The 14,563-nt window shown below is 34.0% G+C and overlaps 1 protein-coding gene across 12 annotated transcripts in view; it reads right to left on the bottom strand.

Annotated features, from left to right (window-relative positions):
• ATP8B (ATPase phospholipid transporting 8B) overlaps window positions 1-14,563 on the bottom strand; it is a 753,209-nt gene that overhangs the window by 39,532 nt on the left and 699,114 nt on the right. For all 12 annotated transcript variants that reach the window (XM_068392502.1, XM_068392503.1, XM_068392507.1 and 9 more), the window contains 4 exons: window positions 8,875-9,037; window positions 6,998-7,107; window positions 4,108-4,299; window positions 3,755-3,823 (listed from right to left, as the gene is read on the bottom strand). In XM_068392502.1, the coding sequence (XP_068248603.1) occupies window positions 3,755-3,823; window positions 4,108-4,299; window positions 6,998-7,107; window positions 8,875-9,037 (534 nt within the window). The remainder of the gene's footprint in view (window positions 1-3,754; window positions 3,824-4,107; window positions 4,300-6,997; window positions 7,108-8,874; window positions 9,038-14,563) is intronic.

Genomic DNA, 14,563 nt, shown 5'->3' with positions numbered 1-14,563 from the left:
GACTTAGTGGGTTAAAGTTGAAGTTAATTGAGTGGTCAACCTTTCTCACCATTAGCACTCATCATATCTTGCAAGCATAGATATATGGTATAAATGCACAAATATGTATTTACTTGTAATTTTTTCATTGCACACATAAATCTGGAGGAAAATTTCTAATATATCGTAATCCACTGAGTAATGAGAAAAGTGGATATCTAATATATATTTCTGGGCTCGACCTGTGTTGCTTCGTAAAATGCCCCTCTAGCACCATTTCTAAGGCATAGTTATTGCTGAATATACCAGAGAAAAAGAGATGCATGGAATGCCAGGAAAAAACCTAGCTCGCTCACTCATTGAGCCTATAGTAAGTAATACTGTATTCCATTTTCATCAAATATTAAGGAAACGTGTATTGTGTGGTTTAGGGAGTAATTTGGAACAGGCAATATTCTATATTTATTCATGAGCTTACAATCATAAACTAGTTACTTCAAAATTATAATGAATACATATTATAGCTTGGGGAATAAAGCTAAAAATATATTTTGCTAATTCACTAATGTCAATAGGGAATACATTAACATTATAATGTGGAATGGCCTTGCCTTTCCTCAAAGTGAGGTAGAGGTTTTGTTTAGTGGCCCTTCCCCTATCCAGTCCTTTGGGATGGGTTAATAGGGGGTGGGGAGAGCTACTCGACCAACAAGGTAAGCTTGGGCCATGAAAGGTTTACTTCTCCAACCCACCAACTTGTAGGCGGGTGTCAACTACTCTTGGGTAGTTAGGAGGACAGTTTAGTCATCCCGACCCTCCCTTCCAATTTACTGAAGTTTCTCAATTATCCCTTGAGTAGTCAGGGGAAAAGGTTTGTTCCTCATGAGAAAAAACAAATTTAATAACAACATTCTTATTTAAATTCTCACCTGATGTTCATATTGCTTCTTCTTAAGTAACTGTTGATTGACATTTCCATAATTCTTTTCCTCACTGAGCTATTTTTCCCTGTTGGAACCTTTGGGCTTATGGCATCCTGCTTTTCCAACTAGGGTTGTAGCTTAGCTAGTAATAATAATGATAATAGATAATTATACCCCCCAAAAAATTTCTTTAAAATGATAAGATGCCCAGTAAAGTAATGAAACAATCATGAGGTTAAACGTAAGTACTGTAGCATGCTAACAGTTTTCCCATCTCCAGGTTTTCCATCGCAGTGGTTTCATCAAGACTTATCCCTTTGCTAGCAATTCTGCATATGGAAATCACTGTGTTTTAAATAACCATTGTGAGGAGTAAGATGTTTCACAGTTCCTCTCAGGGAGAATGAGTTTCATGTTAAGAGTGTTCATGGAACTGGAGAGTATACGTTGTGCAGTGGTAAACATTCTACGTCGCAAACAGAATGACTGCTGTTCAATTACCATAACGGCTCAGGATAAAATGTAATTTTAGTTCAGGGGTAATTACAGAGAGAGAATAGTTGGTTTCTGCAGGGTTGATAACAATATGACACACCAATATCTACTTGAAAGGCAAGTTAGTGATGAGCCTTTATAGATCTTGATTTATTTAAAGATCTTTGTTATTCTCAAAGGCCAGAGGACCTTCTCTTGTGGGCATTAAGTATGGCTTGCTTGCCCAGTTGCTTACACTAACCTGACTTCTTTAGCCATGTCTAGTGGTCATAATTACTTAGTGTTCCTTCAGTAAGGGTTCTGAATGTTAATTGTGCCCTAAGAGTAGAGTTCCTCTTTTAGAATCTAGTATATTTTAATTACTTTAGACCCTTCTCACATCACCATACTGAGAACCATTAATAACACTGAAGACCAAGCTTACCTTGTCACTTGTTTCTTTACTGGCAACCATCTGTTCCTTCCAGGAGAATATCTGTTATGTCCAACTTCCCTATACAAGTCTAGGGAGGAGTAAAGGTCTTGGGAACCACACAGCAGCTCCCTTTTTGGGGGTTAGACTGCTCTGTGGTCTAAGACTAATACTAGGGCACAAAACTAAGACTGGTGCACCACAAAGGCCAGGTCACTTTTAACCAAATGAATGCCCAATTTATGCTTACTTATGTAAAATGAGAATAATAATCAGTCAACCTGATGAATTTAGCATTGAAAGTGCTGTATTGGGTCCAATAGAGACTGAACCTGTGGATTTCTTTTATGGTCACAGAGACTGTGTCTTGAACATTGATAAACTGACCCTAGGGCAGGAAAGACAATATTTCTTTGGCATATTATGTTGCATTGGGTTCCCAATTTTAACCTTTATAGTACAGATCTTGGGAACCGCACAGCAAATCCCCAAAATAAAAGGTTTTTCCTTCATCAAAACCCTTTTATTATAACTTTCATTTACTAATTTCCTAAGATGCCAAATAAGGCATTTGTAAAATCTTAAAAATGAATTAATTATACAGAATTAGGATTATAATTAGCATCCACAGGGACATCTATTACCTATATTATTATTATTATTACTTTATAAGCTACAACCCTAGTTGGGAAAGCAGGATGCTTTAACCCCAAGGGCCCCAACAGGGAAAATAGCCCAGTAAGAAAAGGAAATGAATAAATAAACTAAAAGAAAAGTAATACACACTTAAATTAGATATTCGAAGAACAGTAAGAATATTGAAATAAATCTTTCATTTATAAACTATAAAAACTTTAAGGAATAACAAGAAGAAGAGAAATAAAATAGAATAGTGAGCCTGAGTGTACCCTCAAGCAAGATAACTCTAAACTAGGAAAGTGGAAGACCAGGGTACAGAGACTATGGCACTGCCCAAGACTAGAGAACAATGGTTTGATTTTGAAGTGTCCTTCTCCTAGAAGAGCTACCTACCATAGCTGAAGAGTCTCTTCTACCCTTACCAAGAGGAAAATAGCCCCTAAACAATTGCAGTGCCATAGTTAAACCCTTGAACTAAGAAAAATAAATTGTTTGGTAATCTCAGTGTTGTCAGGTATATGAGGACAGAAGAGAATGTGGAAAGAATAGGCCAGACTTTTTGGTGCATGTGTGGGGAAAGGAAAAAGGAGTTGTAACCAGAGAGAGGGTTCCAATGTAGTACTGTCTGTCCATTCAAAGGACCCAATAATTCTCTAGCAGTAGTACCTCAATGGATGGCTGGTTCCCTGGCCAACCTACTACCTATATACTTTGTTCTTCTTAAATATTATAACAATTTCGAATACAAATTAAACATATCAACAAACTTGATTTCATCAACTCTATTTTGTGGTTATGGTTTTTTTCTGAATCTAAATCAAAATATCTATCAAATAAAGCCACACTGCATCAAATGCATTAAACATATGCTTAAACCCAAGACCAGGTCTGTATGCATATAGTAGTTCCTTGTTTTCCTTCAATCTTATGTGCATATAAGGAATTTTGATGAAAGAAAAATCTATTTCTGGGCGAGGAACCTGTGTCGCCCAGTGAAATGCTCCTTAAAGCACCATTTCAAAGGTATAAATACTGCTAAATATATCAGAGAAAAAAGTTGCATATAATGCCAGGAATATATCCAGCTCGCTCACCCCTAAAGAGTGTGGTATTAAAACTGGGGCGAGTGATAAAGCTGAGTAACAGATTTAAACATTTCTTGATTCTTCCTTCCTCTCATACATTTTATCTCACATAATTATATGTAGATTTGTATCTAAATTTATTTACACATCTTATATTTCACAGTATTCATATCCAAATACAATGTCTGAAACATACAATTCATAATCAGTTCTTTACTTACCAAAAAATAATCTTCATCCAAATCTTTATAGGCAAGACATAATGTTCTTAAGCCCTCGCCAGCAAACCTCTGTAACAAATAGTTATGAGAGTAATTAATAATTAACTTTTCAACTTATATTTCTTTATTCTAAACTATGGTGATCAATTAAAACTTCTTAAAAACAAAAAGAAATTGTATTATCTAAATTTTTTCTTTTACAATATAGCATTCGAACATACAAATCATAACAACTTCATATTTTGAAGAAACTATTTTCCAATTCCCGCTGTCTAATGTCAAACAGCTGGAAAAATTTTTTCTCACATTAATACTGGTTTTTACGAAAAATAAAAGTACAAATCAGTACTTACATCTAGATGCTCCTGCGTATGATACTTCAAGCTATCTTGGCCATCTTTTAATCTCTCATATACAATTGAATCTGCTCCTTTACAATATAGTCTTATTTTTCCATCTTTTTTTAGAATGACTGACATACGCTTGCGAACATTGTTAAAGTCAAGAATGCAAAGAAGTTCATATACTTCTTGTACTCCTTTTGCCTGAAATTAAAATAATTTTTTTCAACATTATGAGAAATCCTTAATTCCTCTATGAGCAACTAGCTTTTAATTTACTGCATTTAGAAACACACTGAAATACTACACTGTACAGTATATTTTTATATCACTGCAACTAATGTAAATTCACAGGAGGATTATACTGTATAGTACTAACACTGTACAGCCAATCCACAACTATCCTAACGTGTATCTTACTTTACATATTTAATTCATATACAAAGTTTACTGAATGTTGAGGATACTAGGGAGGCAGATATAATTGCTGTTGCAGGTGTTGAGGTGCCAGTGATGGGAGATGAGAATGAGAGAGAGATTACAATAGATGAAGTGAGGAGAGCACTAGATGAAACGAGAGTAGGAAAAGCATCTGGTATGGATGGTGTGAGAGCTGAGATGTTGAAGGAGGGGGGTGTGACTGTACTTGAATGGTTGGTGAGATTGTTTAATATGTGTTTTGTGTTGTCAATGGTACCAGTAGATTGGGTTTGTGCATGTATTGTACTACTATATAAGGGTAAGGGAGATGTGCATGAGTGTTGTAATTCAAGAGGTATTAGTTTGTTAAGCGTAGTTGGAAAAGTGTATGGTAGAGTATTAATAGGATCAAGGATAAAACAGAGAATGCAATCTTGGAAATACAGGGTGGTTTTAGAAGAGGTAGGGGTTGTATGAATCAGATTTTTACAGTTAGGCAGATATGCGAGAAATATTTAGCAAAAGGTAAGGAGGTGTATGTTGCGTTTATGGATCTGGAGAAAGCATATGATAGAGTTGATAGGGAAGCAATGTGGAATGTGATGAGGTTATATGGAGTTGGTGGAAGGTTGTTGCAAGCAGTGAAAAGTTTCTACAAAGGTAGTAAAGCATGTGTTAGGATAGGAAATGAAGTGAGTGATTGGTTTCCGGTGAGAGTGGGGCTGAGACAGGGATGTGTGATGTCGCCGTGGTTGTTTAACTTGTATGTTGATGGAGTGGTGAGAGAGGTGAATGCTCGAGTGCTTGGACGAGGATTAAAACTGGTAGACGAGAATGACCATGAATGGGAGGTAAATCAGTTGTTGTTTGCGGATGATACTGTACTGGTTGCAGACACAGAAGAGAAGCTTGGACGATTAGTGACAGAATTTGGAAGTGTGTGTGAGAGAAGGAAGTTGAGAGTTAATGTGGGTAAGAGTAAGGCTATGAGATGTAACAGAAGGGAAGGTGGTGCAAGGCTGAATGTCATGTTGAATGGAGAGTTACTTGAGGAGGTGGATCAGTTTAAGTACTTGGGGTCTGTTGTTGCAGCAAATGGTGGAGTGGAAGCAGATGTACGTCAGAGAGTCAATGAAGGTTGCAAAGTGTTGGGGGCAGTTAAGGGAGTAGTAAAAAATAGAGGGTTGGGCATGAATGTAAAGAGAGTTCTATATGAGAAAGTGATTGTACCAACTGTGATGTATGGATCGGAGTTGTGGGGAATCAAAGTGATGGAGAGACAGAAATTGAATGTGTTTGAGATGAAGTGTCTAAGGAGTATGGCTGGTGTATCTCGAGTAGATAGGGCTAGGAAGGAAGTGGTGAGAGTGAGAACGGGTGTAAAAAATGAGTTAGCAGCTAGAGTGGATATGAATGTGTTGAGGTGGTTTGGCCATGTTGAGAGAATGGAAAATGGATGTCTGCTAAAGAAGGTGATGAATGCAAGAGTTGATGGGAGAAGTACTAGAGGAAGGCCAAGGTTTGGGTGGATGGATGGAGTGAAGAAAGCTCTGGGTGATAGGAGGATAGATGTGAGCGAGGCAAGAGAGCGTGCTAGAAATAGGAATGAATGGCGAGCGATTGTGACGCAGTTCCGGTAGGCCCTGCTGCTGCCTCCGATGCCTTAGATGACCGCGGAGGTAGCAGCAGTAGGGGATTCAGCATTATGAAGCTTCATCTGTGGTGGATAATGTGGGAGGGTGGGCTGTGACACCCTAGCAGTACCAGCTGAACTCGGTTGAGTCCCTTGTTAGGCTGGGGGGAACGTAGAGAGTAGAGGTCCCCTTTTTGTTTTTGTTTCTTTGTTGATGTCGGCTACCCCCCAAAATTGGGGGAAGTGCCCTGGTATATGTATGTATGTATGTACAATTGTGTGTACTTTAAAAAAATTTGAAAATTTTTCTTATAAATATATCCAAATAGTTACTGTAATAAACAGCTTTTAGTCATTTTTTAGAGTAAAACCTTATCTAAAACTTTACTTTTTGTATAACAAATAACCATTTTAATTGGTATCATGAACTTCAAAGCCTTGCTGTTATCGAATATTATTTAGAGGGAGTGGTAATATATCATGACACTCATCTGGAGAATGTCAGGACAATTAAGCTGACCACAAACATAATTGAAAGAGTTGTGACGTTAAATGGAGGGCAAAGGGATCCAGTGTAAAATATCGAAAGCAGTCTCAGTATTTAAAGTGCATCCAACAAGACAATATTCCCAACAGAGTAATTTTAAGGTAAAATAGCGTCACATTATGCCAATTAGAATTTATTAAAATTTATAAATATATCAAAATGGGAAATGCATTTGAAAATAGTCCTTTGTTTTCTTAAATAAAAATGTTTATATTAATGTAGCTTAATAAATATTAGAGAGAGAAGTGCATTCAACTACATACCATAATTGAATGTATCTAGCTTAAAGGTTAACTACTTACGAAAATAGTAATACTATTTGGTGTGCGTGACTTGAAAACAAAGCCAAAGTTTCTTGCTGCAGATACTAAGGCACCTTCATCTGGAGACTGGGCTTGATACTCTAATTTCCCTGTTGAAAAATAATAGCAATAGTGAATAATGGCCAATAAAGCAATAATGAATTTTTACACAAAAAAATTTAAAAAATCATGTAATTTACAAATATAGTTGACTTAACTAGCTGGTACAATTTAATCTTTATCTTGATCTCATTGGAGTACAGTACTAGATGGTTTTTGAAAGATCATCTTGAAAATGAGGAAAACAAAAAGTTCTGAATAAATGTCAATAAATCATTACCTAATAATATAAAAAAATAAGCATTATTATATACTATAACTAATGAATAATAAATGATAACAAATAATAAGAATTAATCTACTGTGTAAAATTAAAACAAAACTAAAAAGCTTATGAAAACATCAATCACTCTTGCGATATGTTCCATATGCTTTTTATGGAATGAAACATCTTAAACATTAAAAAACACTCATACTAGATAAAATCATAAAATTACATGCATATATAATAAAAGTAATCCAAGCTACATGATGAAATGGAAGCAATTAAAGAAGAAATGAATAGCAATTTAAAAAAAAATTTGTATTAGAATCATCACAAGTTTTTTGGTGGAAAAGTTCCTAAACAAGTTCAAGGAAAACTTTTGAAAACACCAAAAACCTAATAAAGAAAAGATTTGTAATGAAGGTAATATCCATGATAGATGAAGTAGAATTAGCAACACTATCCAAAATAATAAACAAACATTCGTAAACTCAGTCAGACCAAATTGGAGGAAACACTAAAGAAACGAAGAAGCATCAAGTTAATGAAAAGACGACTTGAAACAGGGTGCCAACAGATATTTGCTTTAAAGGATGAAAATGGAAACATTATCAACAAAAGAGATGGAGTGATAAAAATTGCAGAGGATTTCTATACAATGCTATACAATAGTGATGTAAGAAATAACTTTCACAATAGAAATACTGTAATGAAACAGTCTAGTCTTCCCTTGTTTTTGCCCTGAACTAACGGCAAGTTACCTTATGCATTTAGAACTGTTAACTTGATTGAGAGCAATTGAAACATACTTATCCATGAGTGGTACCAAGAGTGAAACACACTCTTTACAGCGGTTATTTAAATCACAGTACTGCATTGCACATTCCAAGCAGTAATTACTAACAAAACCAGGGATGACAACTTAAAACACAGTACTATATGTAAACAATCTGGAGAAAGTGTGATCGCAGTCGAAGACTCCATTCCTTTGTTAAGGGCATGTATTTATTGAAGCAAAAGAAAACGGGAAATTCAAACATTTTTACCAGTAAGTGTTGATCAAATCAAGCTCCTGGAGAAGAAGCAATATGAACATCAAGGGAGGTTCATAGAAATAATATATATTTTCATGCACACACACAGATGCAAGTAGAAGGACATGTCTGAGGCTTTTGTTTTGCAGTAGACTAGTAATGGAGGATGATGATGATGTAATTTGGAAATACAAAGAAAGATGTTTTCAGAAATCATACATCTATATATTTATATATATTGCCCGAAGGAAAGATTCCAATGGAATGGATGAGAGGACTGATTATTCCACTGTACAAAAGTAAATGTTATTAAGGTAACTAAGATTTCTAGGGGAGTAACATTAAACATTAATACTTAGCATATCATGAAAGGTGTATGGTATGGTGAGATTTCTATTACGAAAGTAAGGCAGGCGACAGAGATCAACACTGGAAAACTGAAATGGGATTAGGCAAGAGAGAGGTTATGTGGATTAAATTTTCATTATACATTTGTATGATGCATAACACCAACTCACCTTTGGATTCCTCAGGCATAACAGTATGACAGAGAGCTAATAGTCTGAAGAAAGCCTCACACTCTGGATCTCCCCCATCCAGTGCATCCACTAAACCGTGGTCATAGAATTTAAAACTTGCCTCGTGAAATGGATTGCGAGACAAATCAACAGGTCGCGTATACTGAAATAATTCATTAATATATAAGTGGTTTTCAGATTAAATTATTTAGATATAATGAATGATAAAAAAAAAATAGAAATAAAATAAATATTGTAATCTAATTTTGTTTAATTTAGCAGTAGCACTAAAGTAATGTTGAAATTAACATATCTAAGGAATAAAAATTACAAAGTAAAATGGTAAAAAAAACTTTGTTAACTTTCTAATACATTAGTAATAAGTGAACCATGTTAGTAGGCATGCAAAGACCCTGAATCATGCTATTATGAAACCAATTATTTATAAAAGATAGCAATAAAATACAGTACAGTATATAACCAGGAAGAAAGATGTTCAAGGTAATGAAACTGGTTTTCTTTCCTTTAATCATAACAATATTTACATTTCTCTAGTGAACCTTTACTTCCTTAACCCTTTTACCTCCAGGCTCTTTGGAAATTTCCAACCCTTAACCCCCAAGGGGTTATTTTTTCCCCAGCACATTTTGCAGTATACTGTATTTTTTTTTAAATTGCTCTAACAGCCTTAATTTTTGTCATAGAGAGGTCAGGTTGGTCTCATTCTCTTGGAAAATGCCTGAATTTTTTTCAAAAAATTATCAAAAATATGAAAAAAAAAAATTTATAGCATTTTTTTGCAAGGACGTACCGGTACGTCCATGGGGGTAAAGAGATGAGTTTTGTGAAACGTACCAGTACGTCCTTTGGGGTAAAAGGGTTAATTGAAAAAATAATCTTTAATGTACGGTATAGTGCAAAGGGCAATGGATGTATTTCAAATAAACTGGTATTCTACGCAAGCTAAATACCAATCAGCTGAAGCATTACATTACTGTATTTGACATTACCCTAAAAGTATTATAAGAATCAGTGAAGATACTTCAAAAATGCTAGTTTTGAATGCACAAGTTGAAATACCAAGCATTCTTGTGACTGCATATTTTGTACTGCCTCTTCTAAAACCTTTGTTAATACTGTATGCAGTACTATACTACTTAGTAACCTTACATATTCTCTTTTTATAAATTAAAATTTTTTCAGCAGGCTTTCCAAAAATGTTGACCATTCATATACCTTTCATCAAAAATATAAAAGATTACTTCCATGAAATGTTTTTCCATCTCAAAGAAAGTGAGTAGCTGTTAGTTAATAAAATAATATGATGTAAATGAGCACTACAATACAGTACAGTATTAGGCAAATTACACCAAAAGTTATAAGCTTTAAAGATTCAATGTTGGACATTCACATTTTCATTTTCTTTCGTAACACTATCAATACCATAAAACACTTTGATCAGACCAATGAGTCACAATTACTTTCAGAGGGCTGTCCGGAGAATCTGTTCTTAAATGAGTGAAAAAAATTGGGATATAAAATACCAAATAAATTCAATGGAAGTGTAGCAGCTGGCTATTAATAGTCTTAAAGGAAACAATTAATGAAGTAAAAGGAAGAAAGCAAGGGAGTAGGTGATAAAAGGAAAACTGCAAAAAGACTTCATTACTGCTTACAACAGATTACACATTAGAAGCAGTACCTATCTACAAGGAAGAGGGATGTTGGAAAAAGGAAAATTTGGAGTGTGCTGTATTTTAACACCCATTTCACAATACTTCTGTTAAACAATAGTTTTTCTAGGATTTATAAACTGATTTCCAAAAACCTAATGATTAACCTATACTCTAATGGTTTGTCATAATTTGGCTAATGTATTGTTTAATGTATATTGCCTCTATTTTATTTCATTCAATATTTGATAATGTTTGCATCATCATTACCTTGAACAGTATATTTTTTAATAAAGAAAAAATAAGGGTCTCTGTAAACCAAGACAATTTGTTGTCAATACATTCAGCACTGCAATATACAATATACAGAATATATTTTCAATGAAAATACTGTACTAATAAAGGGATTTTGACGAGGAAAAATCTATTTCTGGGCGAGGGAACTTCATGCCATAAGATCTCCAGTGTTTACTTAATACAACAAGATTACAAGGATATGAACCCAAGTTATATGAACAGCATTTATTTGTCATTTCTTTTCAGCTTGAAAATTCTATAGGAAAAATATTCAAAAGTAACAGACTGAAAAGTTAAATACCATATTAATGTAATTACTGTATATCTCCACCGCAATGAAATAGTTTTAAATTCTATAGCCCTGCGTCTCTGTATATGAATAAGCAAAAAAAATTGCAGTACTGTATCTTATTCGGTCAATAATTCATATTTCTTTTAAAGATACAGAAAGAACAATAAATCATTCTGCTATCATATTTATTCCATCTTAATTTTATTCAGTCGCATATATTCAAGGTTTCTTATGGTGGCACAGTAAGTCTTATTTGTCTTCTTTCTCTTATTGAAAGCGAAAAAAAAAATTAGTAGGTACCGGTACATCTTTGGATTATGAATGACTTCTTACAATGTTTCCTGGATACAGGTAAGGAGTTTTACTGTTTCATTTGATTCTACAGTACTGTATAAGGTATTATCCTCTGTTTCTTTTGATGCAAGTTATGTTTCCATGTCATAAAGTGTTTAATGTCCTAGATTAGGACTTTAATATACTGCATTAGCATAGAGGGTGATTTCAGTACTATATTTAAGTGTATTCCAACTTACATTGAAATTCAACTTCCACAACGGTGGATCTGTCGTAGTACTGTACAGCTAAATTGGTCTTTACCCATCATCAGGTATATTCCCATCATTAACTTTGAGTATAGCAAAGTAAGGTTCTCTCATTATCATTTACACCTATCTTTTATAAAAGTCTTAAAAGTCTGTGAAAAACCCTACTCAATTTTTGTTTCAGTAAATATTTAGAATATTGTCCTCTTCTTTCTTTGATACTTTTCAACAAAAATGAGGTTAATTAGGATAAAAATAGTACATATACTACCTAACTTAGCAAATAATCTGTCATCAAAAATGCCTAATATATAGTGAGAAAGTCTGTCATTACTCACTAATTTTCAGTAAACACAGTTATATCTAATAACTTCAGGTGAATTTATCATACCTGAAAGTTAATCAAACAAAGTACATTTGAAGTTTGAAAAGAGCATAGATTTTGAATTGGAAAACAATCATCATCAGTATGAAAGAATGTTTCCATAATTTTTAATTTTGCCCAGTTTTTTTTTAAATCCATGTAAAAATCCTTAACACACAAAACTTCCAAGAACTCAAAAATACACACACAGGAACAACAGGATAGGATTCTACGAGTACTACTACTATTAACTTAATTTCAACAACCTTAATAACATTCAATTGTTACTGATTTTCAAGTGTTAAGAAAAATTATATAAAAAAGGATAATAAAGTTTAGAAAATAAATAGCATACTTGATACATTTAAACTTCTACAATACCTAGCCATACATTTTGATTTAAAGAGGACAACCACAATTTCCTTTAGCAGAAAAAGATTATGATGTAACAGCCCTTAATGGTGAGAGATCCCTTCATTCAGACAAAACTCCTACATCTGCCATCTGCTTTCATAAATAAAAAAAGGTGCTCGAAAAGAAAAAGATATGAGTGTCTAATCGAAGGAGAAGTGGGAGATCATAGAAAAATACAATGATTTGTTGACTATCTACTAATTCAGTCTTGCTGTCAATTCACCTAAGGATGAAGACTACTCAGGGTTACAAGTCATGTACAGTATTAGGCCTCTTGATAGTTAATGGTACACAAAAGATGAAAACAGTTAAGAATCAAACTATGAAGAAATGAAGAGGTGAAAGGTATGAAAGCAATACACTGACAAACCTGAAGCCTTTGCAAATATGTGAAAATTTACTCATCACAGAGAAGTTTAAGGAGACACCTTAGTTAAATTCTGAGAATTTCATATAGATCACCAGGACAGAAAGAAAACATATCTCAAGGAAGATGAATATCCCTCAGGTTAGAGGAGAAAGAATACTAGTACAGTATATGACTAGATCAAATCACAAATTGTAAGTAAAGTTTTTATAAATACCACCAACATATTACATCATCATATTTCTAGATTGACAAAGATTCCTGTTGGCCCAAACTCTAAGTTGTCCACTTTCTTGTGGAAAGTCCAAACCAATGCAGGCTTTACACTGATTTTCATCTTCAAATAAAGAGTATGCTGGGAAATTGTAAAAGGCAACTTTTTTTTGGGGGGAGGGGGGCAGCACCCAATGTGAATCCCCAAACTGCTGCAGGGGAGAGAGGCTACCAAAGGTAACAGAAAAGATCCTATATAACTGGCATAAGTCACTTTGCCACCATGAAATGAAGTCTCAATCAACATACACATGAGCAGAAATAATCATGAAGGCAAATTATGGCATTTCCAAAACAAAGAGTTAAGAAAAAGTGAATAACTAACTAATACTAATAGGGAGATTATATATGAAAAAATAGACAAAAAATGATGAGTTGAAAAATGTGAAAACTAAATCAAAATAGTGAAAAGAAGAGCAAGTAGATGAGAAAGCGCATATCAAACTAAATCAAAGATTCAGAGATGGGAAGGAGAAGGACAGATTTAAGGCAGCCAGCCATTCGTAAGAGGGTTCTCTCACCACTCGGCCACTTAATATCGTGGAGTCAACACCATTGCTGTGGTGTAAAAAAGATGTGAGTTATTCTATACAAGCTAGCAATATCTATATTACACTTATAAAAAATCTTAGAATTCTGACTACAGCAATGTAGTTAATACAGGTACAGTACTGTAAATTGACCAAATCCCTACTGCTAACCTGTATGGTAAGAATGGATTTTGAGTGCTTATGACAGCTAAAAAAATGTAAGTAAAAATATCTCATTATAAATCCCTATCCTTAACCCACATACTCTTGGATAGTTATCCTGTAAATATAACTAATTTCTATTCATGGGTTAAGAAAACTCCTAAGGCATAAATCATACATACAGTACCTCTGTATTTTGTATAATTTTGATGCTCCAGTAACATGAGAAGTGGATAAATACCAGAAAAAGGAATGCATAAACATGCAACCATTAACCTCAATGTTATCACAAATAAAATCAAGAATTCATAAAAATGGAGAAATAAAACCTAGTGCTTAAGAACTGGCACCGAAAGTTGACTTTAGTTAACTTAGATAATGGTTGTGCAATAGGATGTACTGTACCTCTACTGTCATACAAATTAAAAATAATCCCAGAGAGATTTAAGAGACACGGAAGTCACCCATATATCTTATAGATTTGCTTTAAAGGATTACTGTATTTAATACACTAAGATACGACCCAAAGAAGATTGAGTTTCTACAGACTAAATAGTCGAGGTTAAAGACATGAAATTAGAGGAACCAATGTGAGAGCGTTAGGATATCTATGTACAAATCTGATAGCCAAAGTAACCCTCTGTGAATGCTCAGGTCGATGCATTAACTATTGTTTTGTTTATCTAAATCTCAGAAAATTTTAAAGTAACAAAAACTGGTACCTATGATATGCATTATTTACTATGATTTAAGTTTACTTAAGTATGATACATAC

Source organism: Palaemon carinicauda, chromosome 18 (assembly GCF_036898095.1).
Source record: "Palaemon carinicauda isolate YSFRI2023 chromosome 18, ASM3689809v2, whole genome shotgun sequence".
Taxonomy (NCBI): domain Eukaryota; kingdom Metazoa; phylum Arthropoda; class Malacostraca; order Decapoda; family Palaemonidae; genus Palaemon; species Palaemon carinicauda.
Note: the sequence above shows the minus strand (reverse complement) of the source record. Positions and strands in the feature narration are given on the sequence as shown.